Source organism: Drosophila sulfurigaster, chromosome X (genome assembly GCF_023558435.1).
Source record: "Drosophila sulfurigaster albostrigata strain 15112-1811.04 chromosome X, ASM2355843v2, whole genome shotgun sequence".
NCBI lineage: Eukaryota > Metazoa > Arthropoda > Insecta > Diptera > Drosophilidae > Drosophila > Drosophila sulfurigaster.
In genome coordinates, this window is record NC_084885.1 from 31,468,586 (window position 1) to 31,491,457 (window position 22,872).

Here is a 22,872-nt window from a genome sequence, read left to right on the forward strand (position 1 = left end):
TATACCACGCTTTCGATCGTATATAGTTTGAAAAAAAAAATGAAACACACACACGTCAGTTTACAGCCCGCATATGCATCCTGTTCCTGTTCCTGTATATATATAGGCATTGTTTTTAAATGGTAATTGGTAATTGATAATTGGTGTAGTTACTAAATTTTTGTGTACAATTCAATTCATTAATGCATTTCTTGTTGAGTGTAGTTAGATCAATTTTTGAAATACCAATTGAAGGTTACTTTATCTGTAATACATCTCGATATATATCTATATCTATATATATAATTTTGTTTTTTATTTTTGCCTGCACCAGTTGTTGTTTCTTTTTTTTTTTGCATTAAACTAAATAAAAATTAATTTTAAAAAAAATTATATATGTATACATAAGAATTAAACACAACGCTTTAACAAATTAACATTTTTCAAATGCATTACAAAGACTGAGAGAGAGAGAGATAGCGAAGAAAAAGAAAACGAACATTGAAATATTTGCACTATAAATTAATTGGAATAGTTATATAGATGTATACGTATGTATGTGTGTGTTTGTGTGTGTGTGTGTGTGCACAACAAGATACATAGAGAAAATACATCGAAGCGAACAAACATTTTTCATATTTTTTCATATAAATTAAACTAGTTTTTCGTATAAATATATTTGAAAGGTCAATTTTTTGTTTCTTGCGACCAATTCTCAATAACTTCTCTCGCTTTCTCTCGACTTCCGAAACAGCTCTAAGATTTATTTAATTTATATTTATATAATGACAAAAAAATATATATGTATATGCAAATTTTGCCTGTCTTCACTTCACTTCACTTCACTTCACGCAATTTACAAACTAAAAAACGATGCAACATACAGAAGAAAAAATAATTATAATTATAATAATTATACTTGTGTGTGTGTGGGGAGGAACAAAAAAACAATATCCAATAACGGAAGAATTTTGGGGGGCGGGGCGGGTATCGGATCGGGATAATATGAAAATGTACATAAATGTGTGTATTTCTTTTTGCTAATCGTACATAAATTTGTTAAACACTAATTCATCGCTAAACGCGCACAAAAAGAGAAAACGAACAACGCATATGAATATAGAATTATATAATAATAATATGGTTAAACAACACTCAAACACATCGGCTTCTTCTTTGCTTATTGTTGTTTGTCATCGTTGTTGTTGTTGTTCCAAGTGATGTTTTGTTTTTTATGTTGTCAATTTTGTAATGTTTTTCGTGTTGTTGTTGTTTGTGTTGGTTGCGCGCTTGCTATTTTTACGTATTGCTCCGAATCGCTGCAAATATATGTATATAGTTTGGTTTTTTGGGCAATTTTCCTACACCTTTCATCAGCTCTTTCGTCACCTACATTCGCTACTCTCCTCCGTTTTATTGCGGCTGCTGGGGCACAGCGCCGGGCACAAAGAAACCGCCTTGGGGCACAGCAACCGGGGCCATCAAAGGCGCCAACACCGTCTGCGGCGCTGCTGTCATCGGAGCACCCGATGGATTGAACACGTCCACATACGAGTTCTTCAACGCTGCAAGAGAGAGAGAGAAGGAATTTAGTATTTGAAGTTCACTTTTAAAATAACGAACACATTGCCTCTTAAGTCCATTGGTCACAAAATTCTCATCTAACTGACAATACTAAACACTTTCTAACAAACACTTTCTAAATTATATTAATAACAATAATGCTTTAAAATTCAAAGTGCACTTTAAAGTAACGAACGCATTGTCGATTGCATACGAAAATTAACATTTCACTAACAATTCTAAACAAACATACTTTCTCAACAAAGTTTCATCACAGTTCTAGCCTTAGTTCATATTAATATTCTTTAAATTTTAATTTAATATTCTTTAAAATTTGAAGTGCACTTTTAAGTATTGAACTCATTGGCTGATAAGTCAATGAACACAAAACTCACATTTCACTAACAATGCTAAACACTTTCTGACAAAGTTTCTTCATTACAGTTTTAGTTTGCAAAATATATTTATAATAATAAAAACTTCATTATGGAAGGGAAATGAAGAAGAATTTTTATCACAGTTCTAACTTTAATTTGTAAATTTTAAAAATAATAATTATTCTTTAAAATTTGAAGTGCACTTTAAAGTATGGAACCCGCTAAGTTGAATGAACACAAAATTCACATTTCAATAACAATTCTAAATATATTCTGACAAAGTTTCTTCATCACACTTCTAGTTTTAGTTTGCAAATTATATTCATAATAATAATGCGTTCTTTGTGGAATGGAATTGAAGAAGAATTTTCATCACAGTACTACTTTTACTTTACAAATTATATTAATAACAATAATGCCTTAAAATTTGAAGTGCACTTTAAAGTATCGAACACATTGCTTGATAAGTTGAATGGAAACAAAATTCACATTTCACTAACAATGCTAATTAAACACTTTTTAAGAAAGCTTCATCACCGTTCTAGGTTGGCAAATTATATTAATAATAATAACGATTTCATTGTGAAATGGAAATGAAGAAGAATTTTTATCACAACTCCAGCTTTAGTTTGCAAATTACATTAATAACAATAATGATTGCATTATGGAATGAAAGTAGCAATTGCACAGAAAAGAATTTTAGTTCTAGCTATAGTTGGCAATTTATATTAATTCGAAGCGGAATTTATTTTATATGTTTCCTAGAGGTTACACCTTTCAAAAAAAAGAGATTTCGCTCAAATGAAGCAAAAATGTACAGAAGTTGCACAAATCTAAGAAAGATTTTGCTTAAATGAAGCAAAAATCTATAAAAGTTGTTCAAATGTAGAAAAGATTTCACTGAAGGGAAGCAAAAATCTATAAAAGTTGCTCTAATATAACTGAGATTTCACTTAAATGAAGCAAAATTTGATAAAAAATTGTTCAAAACTCAAAAAGGTTTTCCTTAAATGAAGCAAAAATGTGCAAAAGATGATCAAAAGGAAAGGAGATTTCTCTTTAATGAAGTAAAATTTTACAAAGGTGGATCAAAAGTAAAGGAGAATTGGCTTCAATGAAGCAAAAATATGACAAAAGTTAGCACACTTTGTTAGACTTTGAAATATTAAAGCGGGTTGAATGCAAAATTTATAAACAAAAGAATTGTTTACAATTTGAATCCAATGACTTTAGAAGCTTATGCGTTCAACTGGCAAAACTTACTGCGATTGCGTTGGATTTTGAACATGTTTGATTGCAGTTTTGGCTGCGGTCCACCAGCTGCAGCAGCAGCAGCAGCGGCTGCTGGCGTTGGCGCTGACATCGGCACAGTTGGAACTGGAGCTGGAGCTGGAGCTGAAGTTGGTGCTGGCGTTGATGTGGCATACACTTGCTCCGTATAGTTGTTGTAATCGTAGTCGACCTGGCTGTTGTTGTCATAGAGATTGGCATTGGGCAACTCTTGTGGCTGCTGCTGTTGTGGTTGTGGTTGCTGTGGCAGCAGTTGAGGCGTCGCCAATGGCGTCGGGATGGTGCCCAATGTATTCGGCATTCCCATTCCCATTCCCATGCCCATGTCGCTCATCTTTGGTGGCGGCTTAAACGATTCAGCCTCCTCGGTATTGCCCTCGGCAGTGTTCGTCCAGCACTTGCGCTCCTTGTCCCAAACAATCGTCGGGTTCTTGTCGTCCGGCAAGATCATTTGGTTCTTCGGCTTCAGCGAGAACTTGTTCCACAAGCCACCAAACCAGCCGGCATTCTGATTGCCCTGACCCCTAATCGAAAGAAGAGAAGGAAAATACATTAGTAACAAATTATTATACAGGAAAAAACACTAAAAATATTCTACACAATATACAACTTTGAAATAGTTCGACATTGACTTTAAAATATGCCAAATTAATAGACCGCAATTATGATAAATACTGAATAATATACGATTTTGAATAAAAGTAAAATAGTGAGGTCTTCTTTTATAAATATACCAAATTAATATGCTACAAGTCCTAAAAATGCATCAAAATAATTAAAATTTTGAAATAAAGCAAAATAAAACTGTATTATTTTTAAATCGAATCGAATTAATATACCGCCAAAAATATATAATTTCTCCTTCTCCCTATTATATATACTTCATAGAAGCACAATATTTATAATACTCTTTTACCCTATCGGCAGCGATTATAACAATAATTCAAAGTACATGAAAATTGTAAATATGGCAGCAATATTCCTAGCATAAAATAGGAAATTTGGAAATCACTAGTCATTGCACTAGTCCCGCACTAGTCACTGTGTCACCACTTTAAAATTCAGTCAAGAATTTGAAGTAATTAAAGTAAATGCTAATTGATGATATGGCAACAATATTCTTCGCATAAATTGAGATATGATTTATCATTATTGCATAAGTTTCTACATTGCACACTTTTGTCACCAGTCACTGCACTAGTTACTTCACTAGTCGCTGCACTAGTCACTAGTTACATATAGCAAGTTCTAAGCTAAAGCCAGATTAAAGTTGATGACAAATAAATAAGAATTGTTAGTAAAAGTCTATTCAATGATGTTGCTCACTTACCCAGGCAAACCTGCGGCACCGGACTGTTCTTGTTGTTGCTGCTGCTTGTTGGTTGCATTGCCAGCAGCTGAGGCACCTTTGGTGGCGCCACCAGGGCCAGTTGCACCTTGGTTCGATGCACCAGCACCGTCGTCGTCATCGTAACTCTTTGATTTTGGCATCGAAATTGTGGGTCGCATTTGTTGCTGCTGTTGATCATGTTGTTGTCGATGATGTCGTTTGTTGTTGTTGTTGTTTCGTAATAGTTGTTGGTGCATTTTTTGTTTGATTGTTTTTGTGTGTGGCATGAGAGAGTTGCAAGTTGTTGATGATGATTGTTGTTGTAGTTGTTGTTGTTGGACGGTGGGGGGAAGGGGATTTGAGAAATGGCAGTTGATTAGTTGTTGGTTATTGGCAAAACGAAACACATAAAGAAATTGTTATAGTGCATAATATATATAGATTTATATATATATATATAGAAAGAGAGACACACATAAGAGAAGAGTATAATATATTCAAGTTGATGTAGTTAGTTGTTAGTTGAACCAAAAAAAAAAACGTAAACCAACGATATTAAAGTTAACTGGCGCAGTCAAAAATATTGCTGCAGGCGCTCTATAGTTATATATATAATATTATATATGTATTTTGTATGTACATAGCTTTAGCTTATATTATTAGTATAGTTTTTGTTCTTTTTGTGTATGCCAGATTTCTTTCACATTTACATTTACAGCGTTTTATTTTGTTTACAGTGAGCATTGCGTGTTGTTTTTTGTTGGTGTGTAAGTGCACAGGTACAAACTTGAAGCTATCAAGGAAAATGCAAATGCGCAGCGTTGTTGTTGCACTGAAGTTTGGCAACGTTGCACTTTTACATTGCTATTAAAGCGCTGTGCGCAGCGCTGCCGTTTACATTCATTACATTGCACTGAAGTTTGGCAATGCGCAAGCTCTTAACATGCTGTTAAAACTCATTACATTGCACTAAAGTTTGGCAACGCTGCACATGCTATTTAAACTCTCCAAGAAGTTTGGCAACGCTGCGCACTTTGCACTTTTTCACATTACGCACAAAACTAAACAAACAAACAAAAATTGTATATTGCAAATAGTATAGCTGTTGGTTTTTTTTATCATATGGTAGTATCTAAAGCTGCTTCTTAGATCTAAGAGCCAAGCCGGCAGCGCCGTTGCCATTGCCACTGTTACTGCCATTTCTGTTGTTTCCACTTCCATTTCCGTTGCCATTCCCTTTTCGCTCGCTGCTGGTCATGGGCGCATCAATGTCAAAGGTGCGCACCACCGATTTGCCAGCCATTCGTGTAGGTGTCGAAGGCTGTTGCTTTTTGGCATCCAAATACGCCTCGAATTTGCTCAAACTCTGCTCGACCTCGCTGCACATTTTCTTATAGTTGAGCGGTATTGCAGGATTGGCGATCAACTCCTCCATCGACCAGACATTTTGCGGTGTTGCTGCCTCTGCATCGACAGTTGTTGAGGAAAGCAGTCGCTGCTGCTGCTGCTGTTGTTGCTGCTGCTGATGCTTCTGCGATGTGGTTGGACGCTGCTGCTGCTGCTTGATGATGCCCAGTTTGCTGAGAAAATCGTTATTGCGTTGCAGCATATAGTAATCATCGACATAGGCAGCATTCTCATCATCATCGTCATCGTCATCCACATCGTCTTCGTCTTCATCGTCGTACAGTTCGTCATCGTCCTCGGCCAGTTCCTCGCCTTCGGCATCCTCATCGATAACATACTCTTGCATCATGTATCGATAACGCTGCAGTTCGCTGCGATCGGCATTTGCCTCAGCATCGTAGTTGTTATTTGTATTCAATGGCATATCGATAGGAAAAGTGCCGTTAAAGACAATGTGAGGTTTATGGTTGCTGTGGTTGCTGTGATTGCTGTGGTGTGGTTGCTGCTGCTTGAACAAACTGTAGTTGTTGTGGTTGCTGTTGCTGTGAGCTGGTCTGGCCAGCGCTAAACTGTAGTTGTTATCGTTATCATTATCGTTATCGATATCTGGCTCCTGCTCAGCCGCCTCATCGATTGTCGAGGGCAAATCAAAATTGACGCGCTTTACACCGCCCGCTGCTGCTGCTGCTGGCGTTGTTGTTGGTGTTGGAGTTGCAACAGTTGTTGTTGCTGCGGTTGCTGCTGTTGTTGTGGCAATGGACTTGGCTAACACCGGCTTGGCTGGTATGAAGCGTGTGGGCGTGGTTAAGGTTTTGGGCACAGCATTTGACGTTGCGTTGTTGCACTTTTTATTATTAAAACTATTCACGCGACCAGCAGCAACAGCCGTCAGTGCATTGTTGTTGCTGCTGCTGCTGTTGGTGTTGCCGCTGTTATTGTAGCTGCTGCTGCTGTTGCTGGTAGCATTATGACGTTTATTTATGGCTATAATGCTACTTACATCATTCAAATTGAATGCCTTTTGTGTAGTTGTTGTTGTTGTTGTTGTTGTTGTCGGCGGTGTTGCTGCTGCTACTGCTGCTGCTGCTACTGCTGTGCTTGCTGCTGCTGTTGTTGTTGTTGTGCTTTCGTTTGTTGCCGCAAATTGCAATTTACGTGCCACTAATTTGCTTTTCTCCTTGTTGCCAGCAGCGGGCAGCGTCAACGCATTGTGTTTAAAGCGATTGTTGTCAATGTTGTTGCTGTTGTTGTTGTGGTTGCTGTTGTGGTTGCTCAAGCTCGTGTGTTGCTGCTGCTGCTGTTCAATTTCAGCATTGTTCTCAGCATCGTTGCTATCATGATTGTTGCTGCTGTTGTTGATGTTGTCGCCAATCAGCTCATTGCTCTCCGCCAGCTGCTGCATTCCAATGTTGTGTTTACGAGTGTGTGTGCGTGTGTGTGTGTGTGTGTGTGTGACAATGTGTGTTTGTGTGTGTTTGATTAGAAACGTTAGCAACATCATTTTTTGTTTTTGTTTCGTTTTTTTCTCTTTTTTGTTTTGTTTTGCATGCAGCACTTTGCAATCAATTTTTGTGTGTCGTGTTGCCTTTTTTTCTCTTTAGCCAAAAACAACAAAAAAAAAACAATAATGAACAAAAACAAATCATGACAACTAAAAACTACAACTACAACTAAGTAACCAACAAAACCAAAAAACAATAAAAAAAAACACTCGCAAATAACTAACAAAGTTTTACAATATTTCTTTTGGGGGGATAATCAAAAAAGAGGCCATCGAGAATGTGTGTGTGTGTGTGTGTGTGTTGAAGCTGCTGCACTTTTATGTAGTTGTGGTTGCTCTTACCTCGTCGCCGCCATATGGCTGCTGTTGCTGCTGCTGCACATTGCTGGGCCAATAATCGTAGCCAGCTCCGCCATAAGCTGAGTTTGATTGCTGCTCGCCATAAGCTTCACTCGCTGGCTCAACGTGGCCATAAACAGCCGCTGGTTGCTGTGTGGGATCGTACAGTGGTTGCTGTTGCTGTGGTTGTGTTGCTGGTTGTATTGGTTGGGGTGCTGCTGCTGCTGCATCGGCATTGTAGTACATGGTTGGTGGCGGCGCATAAGCATCGTTGTGCAGCGCTGTTGGCTCTTGATTTTGCGTCTCATAATAATCTGGTTGCGGCGGCAATTGTTGTTGCTGTTGTGGTGGTTGCTGCTGCTGCTGCTCATACGACGGCTGCAACTGTTGCTGTTGCTCCTCGTATTGCATGTTCAGCTCATGCATTTGCTTATTCAAATCCACAAACTGCTGATCAATATCGTTTTGCTGCTGTTGCTGCTGCTCATGCAGCGTCTCGTGATGTTGCACTTGCTGTGGCTGCTGCTGCAATTGGCAATTGGCAGTTGTGAGTTTCTAGTTTGGATGTTGTCTAACTGGTCACTTCACTCACCTGATCGGCCAACGAGCGCAGTTGACGCAGCCATTCCTTCTCCTCAGGCGCCGTTGTTTGCGGCGTCGCTTGTCCTGTTGCATTTGGGGGACTGGCAAAAGAAACGCGATTGATCAATATCGGATCATGATAACGCAAACGTTCCGCCAAGCTGCAAACCTACAAAGAAAGCATAAATATATGGTAATAATACAGAATGATATCAATCAATCAATCATCACTTACTCTCTGTATGAAATCGCTGTCGTAACTCTCCGGCTTCAGCTCAATATGCTTGGCTATCTGCTCCAAGTAGTTGGTGCATCGGAAGTGCTGACCATAATCGAGAATGCGTGTGGCCAGCAGGAACTTGTAGTGCTGGAAGTTGGCAATGCTGAACTTCTGATCGTACAGCGATCGCGCATACTCGTAGATCTCCGTCATGATGATCGCCTCGTTGCTGGCAAACTCATTGAAGGGCTTGTAGTGCGAGGCGCCAAGTAAAATGAGCCTGAAACAGAAAGAATTAAAAGGAGTTAATAATTGTAATTCATTCTACTCTTAGAAGTAATAACTAAATTATTCATTTTAGTCTTAAAAGGAATTATTTAATATTGTTCATTCTACGCTTAAAGCGAATTAATAATTGTTATTTATTATACTCTTATTATTATTATTCTCTACTATTCAAATGAAATTCACTAAAGTAATTCATTGCTATACAAAAAATAAATATTAAATTATTATTAAGATACCAAATGATGTATCATAGAATACCTAATCTAGTTTTATAAAAATAAAGTATTATTATCATTAGATACCCAATGATATGTCGTAGTATGTTTAGCATATATTTTGCTTTGGCCATCGTGACTTCTATTACATTGGCATTAGTATTAGCATTTGTCTCTCTAAGTTTGGTAGAATTTATCCATGGTAATCAAACAAATAAATACCTAATATATTCTCATTCTATTATAAAGCTTCTAATCATATAAAAACTAATTTAGAATATAAACAATTTCATCTGTCTGGCTTTCTTATAGTTACACTCTTGTCGAGGGAGATATATAGTAATAGGCTTGAAATGTCGCCTCTGCTAATTTTCGTAGCCGTTAAGCAGGGAATTCAGGAGTTACCTTGGTATATATATAGATTGGTAATCAAATAAATAAATACCTATTCTGTGCTCACAAAAATGATAAATTATAAATCTTCTAACCGTCTAATTTAAAATATAAGCAATCGTCTCTATAGCTCTTTTATAGTTACTCTATGTATAAGCAGTTATTTTTATAGTGAGCTTGAAATGTTGTGAATTCATCGCTTACCTTGGTATAGATATGTTTGTTAATCTAACAAATAAATCATTATGCTGAGCTAATCCAAATTTTAAATTACATATCTTCTCATATGTGTAAGCTATTTTAAATTGTGAGCAATCGCATCTGTATCACTATCTTATAGTTACTCTACGTATGTATAAGCAGTTACATTATATATTAAGTTAGGTGTTGCCTCTGCAAAATTCCATAGCCGGTAAGCAATGCATTCAGCGCTTACCTTGATATGAATATTTTGAGCTAGTCAAAATGAAAAATTGTAAGGTTTATAATAGTTGGTAAACAAACAAGGAAATAACTATGCCAAGCTAATCAAAATGGCATAGTAAATAAAATATTGACAATTGCAATAACGAAAATATTAACAATGTAGTTAACCTAAGCATAAGCAATAGTTTAACAATGAAATTTAAATGTTGCTTGTGCAAATTTCCATAGCTGGCAAGCCAGAAAAACCTTGGTAATCAAATAAAGAAATACATATTCTAATCGAAATTGGAAATTAAGAAGCTTATAAACAAGTTGCTTAAGCTAATTTAAAATATAAACATAACTAGATAGATAGGATTTATCTATAAGCACTTCTTTTATAATAAAATGTTGCTTGTGCAAATCTCCACAGCCGGTAAGCCAGGAATTGCATAGCTTACCTTGGCACATTGCCGGTGAGCGTGGTCAGCTCGGTGGCAGCGCTGTCGTAGCGTCCGAACTCCTCCTGGGCGACGAGATAGCAAAAGTGTGCGGCATAGATGTCGCCACGCTGGAAGAGCGTATCACCGAGGGCGATCACCGAACTGCGATCGTATTCCGGCTGTCGCGACTTGTTCGTCACCAAGATGGAGAGATGCGAACGCCAATCGCCCCAATGCTCGTCACGCAGCTGAGTGACACAGGCAGGAGTGTGACAGCTCTTCATTTGATAAAGCGTTTGCAGTGGATCATTTGCCTTGATGGCGCGATTGAGGAACTTTTGCGCCACATCGGTCAACGCATAGCGATCCTCGTACAATGCCAAGAAGAAGGCATGCGTCCACAGATTGTGATCGGTGGCCCACTGCAATGCTTCCTCCACATTGCCGCGGAGAACATAGCTGCGAAATTGTTCCGTTGCCGCCTGCTCTGAGATCGCATTCCCAGCAGCATCTTCGGCATCCGGTTCGGCATCAACAGCAGCCGGAGTTGCTGCGGGTAAATTCGCAGCCGTTGGCTCGCCATCGGAATCGTTGAGCAGCTCGTTGGCATCGGCTCGCGTTTCGTTTGAATCCGTTTCGGTTTCCGTGTCGGGAGCATAAGGATATTCCCGTTGATTCTCCAACAACAAGTCACCCACATCGGTGTCCGCAATTACCTGAAAAGGAAGCAGCATAAATTAGTAATTGAAAGAGTTTCGAAATTCGAGAGAAACTTACGCCATTCTGTCGCAGCAAAAGTATAAGCAAATGCCACATGAGCGCATGCGAGGCACGATACTTTTCCACGCTGCCGAGCGGCTTCTTCTGTGTGGCATACAACACGGTGCAAGCACGCGCCGGTCCCAAACGTATCTGCTCCTTGCAGAAGCTAATGATCTTGTCCTTGTGCAGCTTGCGACCCTGCAACGGACCCGGATAAGCACGCAACAAACTGCTGGTGGCATCCTTAATCCTCGGCGCCGACACCTCGACATCGTTCCGCAAGCGTCCGCGTCCCGCGTACTTGGGACGCACTCGGAGCAGCAGACTCATCGAATAGGAGGCCACCAGATGCGGTCGATTGTACAGCAAAGGCGTGCGTCGTCGTGGCGGACGTGCCACAGCCGTCGTTTGTATCGTTGTTGTTGTCGTTGCCGCCTCTCCGCCGGTGGCGCCAACAGCAGCTCTGTGAGTTGTACAAAATTTGAATTAATCTCTTTCTATTCTTTACTATTTGAGCATAACTCAACAGCAGGCATTCCCAAATATCAATCAAAATCATAAAAAAATAATAATAGGATAAATAAACAGCCAAATTTTGCATGCAAATTGAATATAGGAGAGGAGAAAGGGGGCTTTATTTTTTCCTCTTTCAGCCACACCATAAAAATTCAGTCTTCCGATAAGATATAGCTAAAAACAAGCCCAAAAAAAAACAAAGTGCTTTAAAATCTTCCAGAAGATAACAATAATTTTATGCTTATCTCCCCAGCTTATTATTATCTCCCTTAGCTTAATTCACTGAATTATATAATCAACAAAAATTTGCATTTCTTTAATTGTAAAACTGCTTCTTCAAATTCGTGACTCTTAAGTCAATATTAATTAGAAGCTTAAATTTCTTGAAAAACTCAATGCAATGCGCAAGTCTTAAGCACATTAGTTGCTCAATAAGATTTCCTAATAAATTTAAAAGTCAATATTAATTAGAAGCTTAATATTCCAAATTCTTTGAATACTGTTCAATAAGTTTTGCTTATAAATTGAATACATTTCCATACAAATTTTAATTGAAAATATAAGTAAAATAAACTGGAAAATATCTATTAAATTATCACTTCTGTTAACATAAAAGAGCAACGTAAGCCTTAACAGCAAGAGTGGTGAACAATTGCTGAATCTTTCCCTTCCCTACCAATTCCCTTTTCCAGTGACGATGTGACGAGCCAAAGTTGCAGCCAAAAAAGTTTAAATTTGAAAAATAAAATCAAATAAACTGAGCTAAAAGCTATAGAAGTGCTGAATATATCGGTTAAATTAACACTTCACTTAACAGCCAACTACTAATGAACCTTTTCTTTCCCTATTACTTCCCTTTTCCAGGGACGAAGGAAAAGTTGCAGCCAAAAAAGAATACATTTTAAAGCTATAGAAATGTTGAATATATCTGGTAAACTATCACTTCTCTTAACAAGATTAATGATCAACCGCTGAATCTTTCCTTTCCCTACTAATTCCTTTTTCCAGTACTGAAGCAAAAGCGAAACTAAGCTAAACATTTTAGAATTCCGGAATATGACAGTTAAATTATCACTTCTCTTAATACCGAGTAATGAGCGCTGAATCCCTCCCTTCCCTAGCACTTCCCTTTTCCGATAGTGACAAAGCGAAAGCGAAATTTGCAGCCAACAAAATTTAAATTTTAGAAATAAAATCCTGAATATAGCGGTTTAATCATCACTTCACTTAACAGCAAACAACTGCTGAATCTTTCCCTTCCCTACCACTTCCCTTTTCCGATAGTGACGAAGCGAAAGCGAAAGTTGCAGCCAAAAAGCCAGCTAAGGAGAAGAAGCGCAGCGATAGGGAAATTTAAGGGGCAGAAATGGAATTTGTTCAATTTGTATGTGGATGCAAATGAGTGTAAAGTGTAAAGTGTGATGTGTGTAAGCCAAAAACAATGGAACACAAATGACCAAAGAGAGTGTGTGTGGAGAACAGACAGAGTAGATAAATATGTATAGAGTATAGAGTATAGAACAAGATGAACCTACTTGGAGGAATGAATTTCGAATATCGAAGCGAAGAGCTTTTAGTATTTAAATTTGAGAGTTGAGGTTGAAGAAGAGTATGAAGAGTAATTTGTGGTATTTGTTTGGGTATTTGGTTTTTGTTTTTTTTTTTGGTTTTTTTGTTGGGAGTGACCACCTGATATCAACGCCGCATTCCGAGCCAGCAAAGTATCGTGTGTATCCAGCAGGAGCTCCTGAACCTCCAGCAGCATCTGGCTCGCTGTTCAAATTGCTGAGGGAGCGAGCACTCGCGATGCCCAACAACAAGCGGCGATTGCTGTGCGTATCGCTGCCATCATAAAGACTGGCCGAGTCCTCGCCCAAAGTTGCGTTCAAGAGATCCGTGTAGTTATTGTTCCCTTGCTGTTGCTGTTGCTGTTGATAGAGCTTGAGCTGCTCTTGGCGACGACGATGGAACTCATTGGCTTGTGTTATGTATGCGTGTGTGTACCTAAAGAGTAAGCACATGGCACATATGTTTGTTTTTTGTTTCGGAATGTCGAATGTTGTTTTGGTTTTTGGTTTGTTGTTTGTTAGAAACGAAATATTATTTATTTGCAGTGTTATTGCTGTTAGTAGTAGAAGAAGACACGCACAAAACACAATTGTACTTGATCTCGATCAAATTGGGGGGAATTACACAAAAAAGCGCAGCGAGCGAATGAGAGAGTGAGTGTGTGAGAGAGAGAGAGAGCGATATACAGTCATAGCGAGTGGGAGAAAAGTTTAGAGTTGGGTTTGTGGTGATTAAGACAAAGGAAGGAGAAAGGATTAAGATTGAGTTGGGTTTGGAATATGGTGGATAGAAGAAAGGTAATGCAACATGTAATTAAACAGGGATTAACAGCCCAGTGGGATAAATTGTTATCGTCAAAGTTAGCGCATCGATCTCGGTTAGCTCGAATGTTAACGCAGGAGTGAAAGAGACAACTCTACAGCACCGAGTTCAGCAGCAGCAAACGTGGTGAGTTAAGGTGTGGTGAGTAAGTGTGACTACAACATGCCCCACAACAAAATTCAGAGTGTTCGATTTAGCAATAACAAAAACAAAGAAAACGGTAAAACGGTAAAAGAAATAACTAAAACAAAAAACTAGTAACAAATAACAAAGAGAGCAATAATAATAGTAATAGTAACTTCGATCGCAGCCGAAGACAAACAATTTCAGTTCGAGACTTTGCAGAATTTAACACACTTTTCTAAATATCTATATAGTATAGTTAATACTACCACTCCCTCAACTTTCTATTTTTTTTAGTATTTCATTTCCATTTAAGAACTTTGCAAACAGTTGAAAATTCAGAAAATTCAACACATTTTTCCAAATACTGTAATTATATCTAAAATTTCGCAAAATTCAAAACACTTTTTGAAAAGATAATTCTTAAGATTTCACAGATTTCAAAATCCTTTTTCTACTTCAAAACCTTTCAATAAAATTCATTTTATAATACAACAAAGTTCTATAGAAAGCAAATTTGATTATTTTTTATAAAACAAGAGACTTCTTTAGAAGGTTTCATGCATTTTAAAATAATTTTCTTGATGCAAATTTCAAGATATTGTCTGATCCCAATTCCAAATTTGAATACTTTTATAAAACATAAGAATTCGTAAGATTTCAAAATCATTTTCCTACTTCAAAAAGCTTTGAATAAAATGCATTTTATAATGCAACAAAGTTCTGCAGAATACAAATTTCAATACTTTTATAAAATATGATAATTCTGAAGAATGAATTTAAAAATAATTTTCCTAATGGATTTTCAAATTTTTGCACGTTGTCGAAAATTGTCATTTCTAAAAATAACTGTTAAATGATCACTTCTCTTAAAAGCAACAACTGAATCTTTCCCTTCCCTACTACTTCCCTTTTCCAGTGCCGAGGCAAATTTCCTGATGCAAATTTCAAGTCAATTCCAAATTTGAATACTTTTGTGAAACAAATTCTTAAGATTTCACGGATTTAAAAATCCTTTTCCTACTTCAAAAGCTTTCAATAAAATTCATTTTATAATGCAACAAAGTTCTGTAGAATACAAATTTAAATACTTTTATAAAACAATATAATTCTTAAGAAGCTGTCATGGGTTTTCAAATCGTTTTCCTACTTCAAAAAGCTTTCAATAAAATTCATTTTATAATACAACTAAGTTGAATAGAATACTTTTTGAAATGAAATACTTTTCTAATGTCCTAGTTGGAATAGATTTCATGACGGACATAATATTCTACTACAAAGTAACTCCTCCGTCTGCAAAGACTCGAGGCAATTGAAATAGCTTTGAAAATACGGATTTCAGTTTGCACTCACCGTTCACGCTCCCTGAGCAAGGCGGCCTCATTGCCAGCGTTGCCTTGAGCCAGCACAGCATCGACGCCAAGAGGCAGCGAGGAGGCAGGAGCTGCGCCTGGAGCTGCGACCAACTGATGTGGCGAGGTTTTCGTGACAGCTGCATTCGAGAGAGCTGCCATGGAGTTGATCATCTGACCATAGATCTTGGCATACATATCGACATAGGCTTGAGGATTGCGTGACAGTTGATCGTACATCATGTAGGGATCATAAGCAGACGCCGCATTTCCATACTGATCGTTGTAGTTGCCCCGCTGCCCCCGCTTTCCACTGCTGCTTCCTCCTCCTCCTCCTCCACCGTTGATGCGCTCTTTCTCCAAATCGCTGTTGCGTGAACTCTTGCCACGATACTCTTCGTAATCTCGAGCATCCCACGCTCCGTGTCCGTGATGATGACGTCGTCCGCCTTCGCGACCACGCCCCGCATCGCTGCCGCCTTCATGGCTGCGTCGACTGCGCAGCTTTTCATGCTGCGACGACTTTTCGCGACGCGACGACGATGATTGATAATGGCTGCTTCCACCTCGTGGTTGTTGCTCTGCATAAGCATCGTAGTCATCATCGGGTGCTGCACTGCGTCTGGGCCGGCTCGCTTTGCTGTTGCGTCCGCCACGATCACCGCCACCGCCACCGCCTCCGCCGCCTCCTCCATCGCTGGCCGCAGCTGCTGCTGACTGAACTTGAACATCGGCTGCATCCGAGTCGCCGTCATAGTTGCTGTTGCTGTTGTTGCTGTAGCGAGGACGTCGCTCGTGTTTCTCCTCGCGACGCCACAGATTGCGTTCCCTTTCCCTCTCCCTCTCCCTTTCACGCTCCCTTTCACGCTCTCTTTCACGCTCCCTTTCCCACTCGCTGCGTGCGCTGTGCTCGTGACGTTGCTGCTGACGTTGTTGTTGCTCAGCATCGCGACTGCGACGCTTTGAATCACGCAGCGATTTATTGCCGCCATCGTTGTGCACATTTGCATTGGCCGCACGCACCGAATCCTCCGTTTCCCCCTCATAGTTGTTGCCACCTCCATTGTTGCTGTTGCTGTTGTGGTTGTTGTGACGTCGTCCGCTGCGCATGTTGCGCAAGCTGCGTTCATCTGGTTGACGACGCGACGGCAGCGATTGCTCAATGCGATCGTTGAACATCCAATCATCGGACTCATCCTCCGACTCCAGATCAAGCGAGGCGCCTGGACGTGGTTTGCCACGCCCCAATTGTTGCGTCATCGACGTGGACAACTGTTGCTGATGCTGCTGCATATGTTGTTCATGTTGTTGCTGCCCCGTTATCTCTGGCTGCTCGTGTTGCAGCTCCGTTTGCTGTTCCACGACAGCATCGGCTGCTGTTGGCTGCACTGCAACTGGCAGCAACACTGGCTGATCCTCCAGATTCTCGCCATCGAGCACCACTTCACGTTGTTCTGGAACAACATTGTTGTTGTTGCTGTTGCTGCTGCTGCTGTTTAGTGTTGTCTCCACGCCAGTGACAACACGTCGAGCTGGCGGCAACTGTTGCTGCTGCTGCTGTTGATGCTGATGCAACTGTTGCTGTGTCGTTGGCTGCTGCTCGCCCTCGGAGGTGTCTTCGCCATCCGCTTGACGCATCAGTTGCAATGCATTTGGCTGCTCGGTGCCAGTGACCAAACGTTGTCGCTCCACCAGCTCCGGCTGGCCGAGCACCAAACGCGAAAGTCCTGGCGGTGGCAACAAACCATCTGCCTCCCAGTTGGCCTCGTTGAGATCCTCGGGCTGCTCGGACAAATGACTTGTTTGCAAGTACTGAGCACGCTCATCGTTGGGTGCCGACAAAAGCACTTCCTGGTTCTCATACGGCGGCAGCTCCTGATTGTGATCCGGCAGCAGAGTTGGAGCAGGAATTGCAGCTGCAATTGGAACAGGAATTGGTGCTTGAAGTGGGGCTGCAAAGGCAGCAGCTGCTGAAAGTGGAGCAGCTAGACTTGTGGCTGCAAGTGGTGCAGCAAATGCAGCAGGAGTTGCAAGTGGAGCAGCTGAGACTGGAGCTGCGATTGGAGCTGGAACCGGAGCTGCAAGTGGCGTTGGAGCTGCAATTGGAGCTGGAGCTGCAAATGGAGCTGAAGCTGGAGCTGGAGCTGCAACTGCGATGGGAGCTGGCGCTAGAATTGAAGCCGGAGCTGCAACTGAAGCTGGTGCCAGAATTGCAGCTGATGCTGCGATTGGAGCAGGCGCTGCCATTGGTGTTGCTGCTGGAGTTGGCAGTGGAGGAACAGCTGCAACTGTTGCTGGTGGTGCGGCTTCGAGTATGTTTACACGTTTGCTTAATCCGCCGGCACGCTTGAAGGGATTGCCAGCTGCCGAGTTGTCCAATGCAGCTGGAGGTAAAGCAGTCGCTGCAGCTGGCGGTGCAGCATATGGAGCAGGTGTTGCTGCAGCAATTGGCACTGTTGGTGGCGTCACAGTTGCCGCTGCTGGCGGTTGATTTTGAAAGGCGCGCGGCGGCACAATGGCATTTAACAGCTCCGGCTCAGCTTCTGTGGCTGGCGACAGCAACGGCGGCAACTCTAGCGCTTCAGTGTTGCCACTGTTGTTGTTGGTGTTGGTCGTTTGCTGGTTTTGGCCAAAAGCATGCCAACTGCTTGGTGCAGCCTGCACACTAAATGCATCCTCCACAGCGTTATTGTTGTTGTTGTTGGTAGTAGAGTTAATGTTGCTGCTGCTAATATTGTTGCTAATGTTGCTGCTGTTGTTGTTGTTGGCGTTGTCATTCCAATCGCCCCAATCATCCCAGCCATCGTTCTTCACGTTGCTGCTGTTGTTGTTATCAAACACATCCGGCGGCAATTGCTGTGGCGGTGGCTGCTGCTCCACTTGCTGCACAGGTTGATAATATTGCTGCTCAGGCGATGCATACAGCAAAGGTTGTTGTGGTTGCTGCTGCTGCTGTAGTTGCTGCTGTTGCTGCTGTATGTAATAGTCATTGTAGTCGACCTGCTGATAATCCTCTGGCGGCCAATATCGCTGCGTTGTCTGTGGCGGTGGCTGCTGAGGTTGCTGAAACATTTGACTCGCATAAAGTTGCTGCTGCTGTGGTGGCTGCTGCTGCTGTTGTTGTTGTTGTTGCAACGGCGGCGGCGGTAATTGCTGTTGATTAGCGGGTAAAGAGTGATGTAAAGTTGCCTGCTGCTGTTGCTGCTGTAATTGTTGTTGTTGTAGTTGCTGCGGTGTTGGCTGCTGCTGCGGCTGTTGCTGCTGCGGTGGCAGCCAGTTGGCATTATTGTGCAACATGTTGTCACAGTGGGCAAACTGCAAAGTAACATAAAAAGAAAATCAAATTAATTATGAATTATCGGCAAGCGATTTATCGATTGACATGCAGCGTTGCCGGACAGTTTGCAGCCAGCTGCTGTGCAAAATAAATAACTGTTAACGCTTGTTGTTGTTGTTGCCGCTACCTGCACACTGTCTAAATTACATTGTTGGCAATTGTTGGATTTTGATGATGTTACATCCAGCCAAAACATGTTTCTAGGGGTCAGTTTTACAAAGTTAGTTTCCGGGTATTTTTTTTTTTGACAACAAACGAATGATTAACACTAAAAAAGTAAAGCAGAAAAATACACAAGTATCGCTGTATTATACTTGCCGATTCTCTTTTCTTTTTTATTTGTTGTGTTCGCTTTTGTATAATCCAACAACAACAACAACTATAACGACAATAATCACGCTGAGCTAAAAGTTTACGTGGACGTTTGCTGTGTGTTTCCCCCCTCTTGCTCTTCACTTCACTTCCCACTCGTTCGTCGCTTTTTTCTACCACCGTTTCGCTCTGAATGTTGTTGTTATTGCGATGTTTGACACAGCAGGTTTTTTATTTTAATAGCTACGTTGCGGCGTTTTTTTTTTCTTGTTGTTTTTGTGGTACACTTGCAGCGTTTGCTTATTTTTGTTTGCCTCTGGCTTGGATTAATGCACAAACTAAAATACTTGTTTATATGCTGAATATTTTTTCGACATTTGGACGTAAAGTCAAAAGTGAAAACAGCCAAATTGGAGCAACGAGCTGGCGAGAGAAAGAGCGAGAGAGCAACACTGTGTGCGGGTTGCCAGAGAGCAAATACAAATAGTACACACACACATACACATACGCTAGCACGCACACGAACACATAGGGTTGTAACCGCTGAAATGTAATTGCTGCAAGTGCCCGGGTAGGGAGGGAAGAGGGGCACTTGCAGACAACTATTTTCGCATAATTAGTAGGCAAGCAGCTGATTAGCCGATCAAATGTGTAATGAAGAAAACACATCAACAGCAGCCGCAGCTTTACGCATACATTTGCATTTTCACATACTCCGTGTCGTATCGTGTCTTTCGCTCTCTCTCTCGCTCACGCACATCAACACAAAACACAAGGTGTCACTGTTCCTCCTGTTTGTGCCTTTCATTTTTCTTTTTTATTTCAATTTGATTTGGCCTAATTATTAATTTATTATAGGGAGGAGGACTTACACACAAACTGTTGTTCAATTACGCGTACTTGCAAAGACGTTCGTAAACCATTTACTTGTTCAATAATTTGAATACAATTGGGATTTATTACTTTAATTAAATGGAATTTTTCGAGTGCAAAATAAATGCCAACTCGACTTTTTGCAAGAGCGTGACCGCAAATTGTGTCTCCAAACGTACTAAAAAATGCCCAAAACGACAGCCTGTCAACCAACAGCTGCTAAGTTAACAGCACTGTCAACAGCTGTTAGATTTAACAGCGCTCTCAACTGTAATCGGTATACCAAAAAAGTTAATGGTCACACTAAAACGTGCTTTCGGCCTTTGAAAACAATTGTAAATAAACTCAACTTGCTTTGTATTTACCTAATTGAAAATGGGCAAAAAGGATAAAAATAAGAAGAAAGGCAAAGGCGCCGAGAAGACAGCAATGAAAACCGACAAAAAACTGGCGGCCAAACAAAAGAAAATGCTGGAAAAACTGGGTGAAGTAAGACAATGAAATTGTAATGCATGGAAATGTAAACAATATGGTTTTTGACATATTACAGTCTGATATAGCGGATATTGTGAAGACTCTGGAGGCTGAGGAGGGACGCATTAAGGCTATAACTGAGGAAATATGCACTCCGCCAACGCCACGTGCCAATTTCTCACTTGTGGCGCATCCCGAAAAAAGAGGAACTGATTCTGTTTGGTGGCGAGCTTTACAATGGCGCTAAAGTCAGCGTGTTCAACGATCTCTACATCTATAATATAGCACGTAACGAGTGGAAACAGCTGAAATCACCATCGGGACCTACGCCACGCAGTGGCCATCAAATGGTTGCTGTTGCCACCGATGGCGGTCAATTGTGGGTAAGAAAGATAATTGCAATTTGAGATTTATATAGTTTCTAGGCTGTGATAATGTGAAGTAAAATTATTAACACTATCGATGCATTGATGGTTTTCGCACCCATTTTCATTAATGAATTAATTTTTATATGAATTCATACTTTTTACTTTAACAAAACTATTAAAGCTGCTTTAACACCTGTGTCGCGACCATTGCGAATATTTTCAAAATATACCAAGGTGATATACCAAATTACAGAAATTTCTATGCTACATGGTTACACTTCATACGGTATTTTGCATAGTTTCAAAACGCGTATAAAAAATGCGCCTCACTTAAAACAGCTTCACAGCTTTTAAATTATTGAATAATATTAAATATTAAACGTTAAAGCAGTCTTTTGTTTGTTGTGTTGCTTGCATTGTCCAATTAGAATATTGTGCGATAGATTTGCAGCCTTTCGATAGTTTGTTTTGTGCCCAGGACTTCAAATTATCGATAATATCGATAAATAAAACAAATCAATGTTTATTTTTGCAGTTGTTTGGCGGAGAGCATGCGAGTCCCTCACAGCTGCAGTTCTATCACTACAAGGATCTGTGGACACTCAGCCTGAAGTCGCGTCAATGGACCAAAATCGCAGCACCAAATGGACCAAGTGCCCGAAGTGGACATCGCATGGTGGCTGCCAAGAAGCGTCTGTTCATCTTTGGCGGCTTTCATGACAACAATCAATCGTATCACTACTACAACGATGTGCATTGCTTTTCTTTGGAGACGTATCAATGGCTTCCCATACAAATTGTTGGCGCTGTGGCTCCAGCTGTGCGTTCCGGCTGCTGCATGGCAGCATCCTCCGATGGCAAGATCTATGTGTGGGGCGGATATGCGCGCACATCGATGAAAAAGGATCTGGATCGTGGCATCACACACACCGATATGTTCTCCCTGGAGCTGGACAGTAAGCCTGATAAATTTATCCCAGTCTAGTAATTGACTTTAATTTATGTTACTTTTCCAGAATCTGGCGGGGATAAGTACAAGTGGAACACGGTGAAGGCTGGCGGATATCGACCCAAGCCCAGAAATAGTGTCGGATGCACTGTGGCGCCCAATGGCAAAGCTTATTGCTTTGGCGGTGTCATGGACGTCAACGAGGACGATGAGAATGTGCTGGGCCAGTTTGGCGAGGAGCTGCTGGCCTTCGATTTAAGCTCACAGTCCTGGCGACTGCTCGACGTCACTCCGAAGGCAAAGCCGAGCTCCAAGAAGCAGTCGAATGATGTGGAAATGGACAATGAGAATGCGGCGGAGCCGGCAAAGAGCGTTACGACCACGACAGATGGCATATTTACGGTGACAGTTGGTGGACCTGCAGCCAGTCAAGCATCGACGCCTTATGTCTCAAGCATACCGAGTCTGTTTCCCAATGCGAGACGCACAGATGCTCCAGCACCTCGCATGAATCCTGGACTCTGTGTGTGCAAGGGCAATTTGTATTTGTTTGGCGGTCTGTACGAGGAGGATGAGAAGCAGCATACGCTCAATGATTTCTACTCGCTGGATCTGCACAAATTGGAGCAATGGAAGGTGATCATCAGCAGCAAGCAGAAGGCGCACGATTGGATCGATGACAGCGAAAGCAGCAGCTCCGATGAAGAGTGCTCCGATGATGATGATGACGATGACGATGATGACAGCTCGGGCATGGACACTGATTAAAGTTGAATTTGCTATTTTTTATTTCAATAAATACGAAATTGTGCGTAAACATTTTATTGCATATTCATTTTGAATGCTCAAACGTCGATAACGAACAATTTATCGATAACAACTAAGACCGATGAGAGCAATTCACGCAAGTTGTAAACATTTTGTGTAAAAGCTAATTTTAGTAAAAATTTATTACTATTCAAAAATGTCAGCACAAAACAATATTATAATATTAAAAAAAAAAATACACTTGCCTACAAACTCACAAACAACAACACATAACACATGTGTGCTGGCCACACTGTACACTATTAGTTGGTATAT

General features: G+C 40.7%; 2 protein-coding genes across 12 annotated transcripts; one reads left to right on the top strand and one right to left on the bottom strand.

The window, feature by feature from the left end:
- Positions 1-1,242: 1,242 nt before the first annotated feature.
- Positions 1,243-20,168, bottom strand: LOC133849042 (uncharacterized). Of its 11 annotated transcripts, XM_062284868.1 has the most exons (13): positions 18,941-19,055; positions 15,478-18,791; positions 13,300-13,614; positions 11,110-11,557; positions 10,351-11,048; positions 8,604-8,868; positions 8,379-8,537; positions 7,790-8,311; positions 6,947-7,342; positions 4,540-4,727; positions 3,183-3,733; positions 1,373-1,544; positions 1,243-1,298 (listed from the first exon to the last, which is right to left on the bottom strand). In XM_062284868.1, exons 1-12 carry the CDS (start codon positions 19,007-19,009, stop codon positions 1,393-1,395), a joined length of 7,077 nt encoding a protein of 2,358 aa, XP_062140852.1. In that variant the 5' UTR covers positions 19,010-19,055; the 3' UTR covers positions 1,243-1,298; positions 1,373-1,392. The 11 variants fall into 11 exon arrangements, with proteins under 11 accessions (XP_062140852.1, XP_062140856.1, XP_062140853.1 ...); XM_062284872.1 differs by lacking the exon at positions 18,941-19,055 and adding an exon at positions 19,998-20,168 and having other exon boundaries at positions 1,243-1,544; XM_062284869.1 differs by having other exon boundaries at positions 1,243-1,544; positions 7,790-8,308; positions 18,941-19,056.
- Positions 20,169-20,287: 119 nt separating this feature from the next.
- On the top strand, positions 20,288-22,606 carry LOC133849052 (kelch domain-containing protein 4). The gene is given in 5 exon segments (XM_062284898.1): positions 20,288-20,487; positions 20,549-20,671; positions 20,673-20,855; positions 21,376-21,796; positions 21,857-22,606. Coding segments are annotated over 5 exon segments (1,542 nt in total). The 5' UTR covers positions 20,288-20,373; the 3' UTR covers positions 22,558-22,606.
- Positions 22,607-22,872: the final 266 nt, after the last annotated feature.

Bases quoted from the DNA above. Each gene is read 5' to 3' on its own strand.
- LOC133849042 (XM_062284868.1), bottom strand. From the start codon at position 19,009: ATGTTTTGGCTGGATGTAACATCATCAAAATCCAACAATTGCCAACAA. The intron at 8,869-10,350 runs GTAAGCTATGCA...TTTCTGTTTCAG, and splicing joins CTCACCGGCAATGTGCCAAG to GCTCATTTTACTTGGCGCCT. The intron at 4,728-6,946 runs GTAAGTAGCATT...CATGATCAACAG, and splicing joins AGGCATTCAATTTGAATGAT to CAGCAACAAATGCGACCCAC.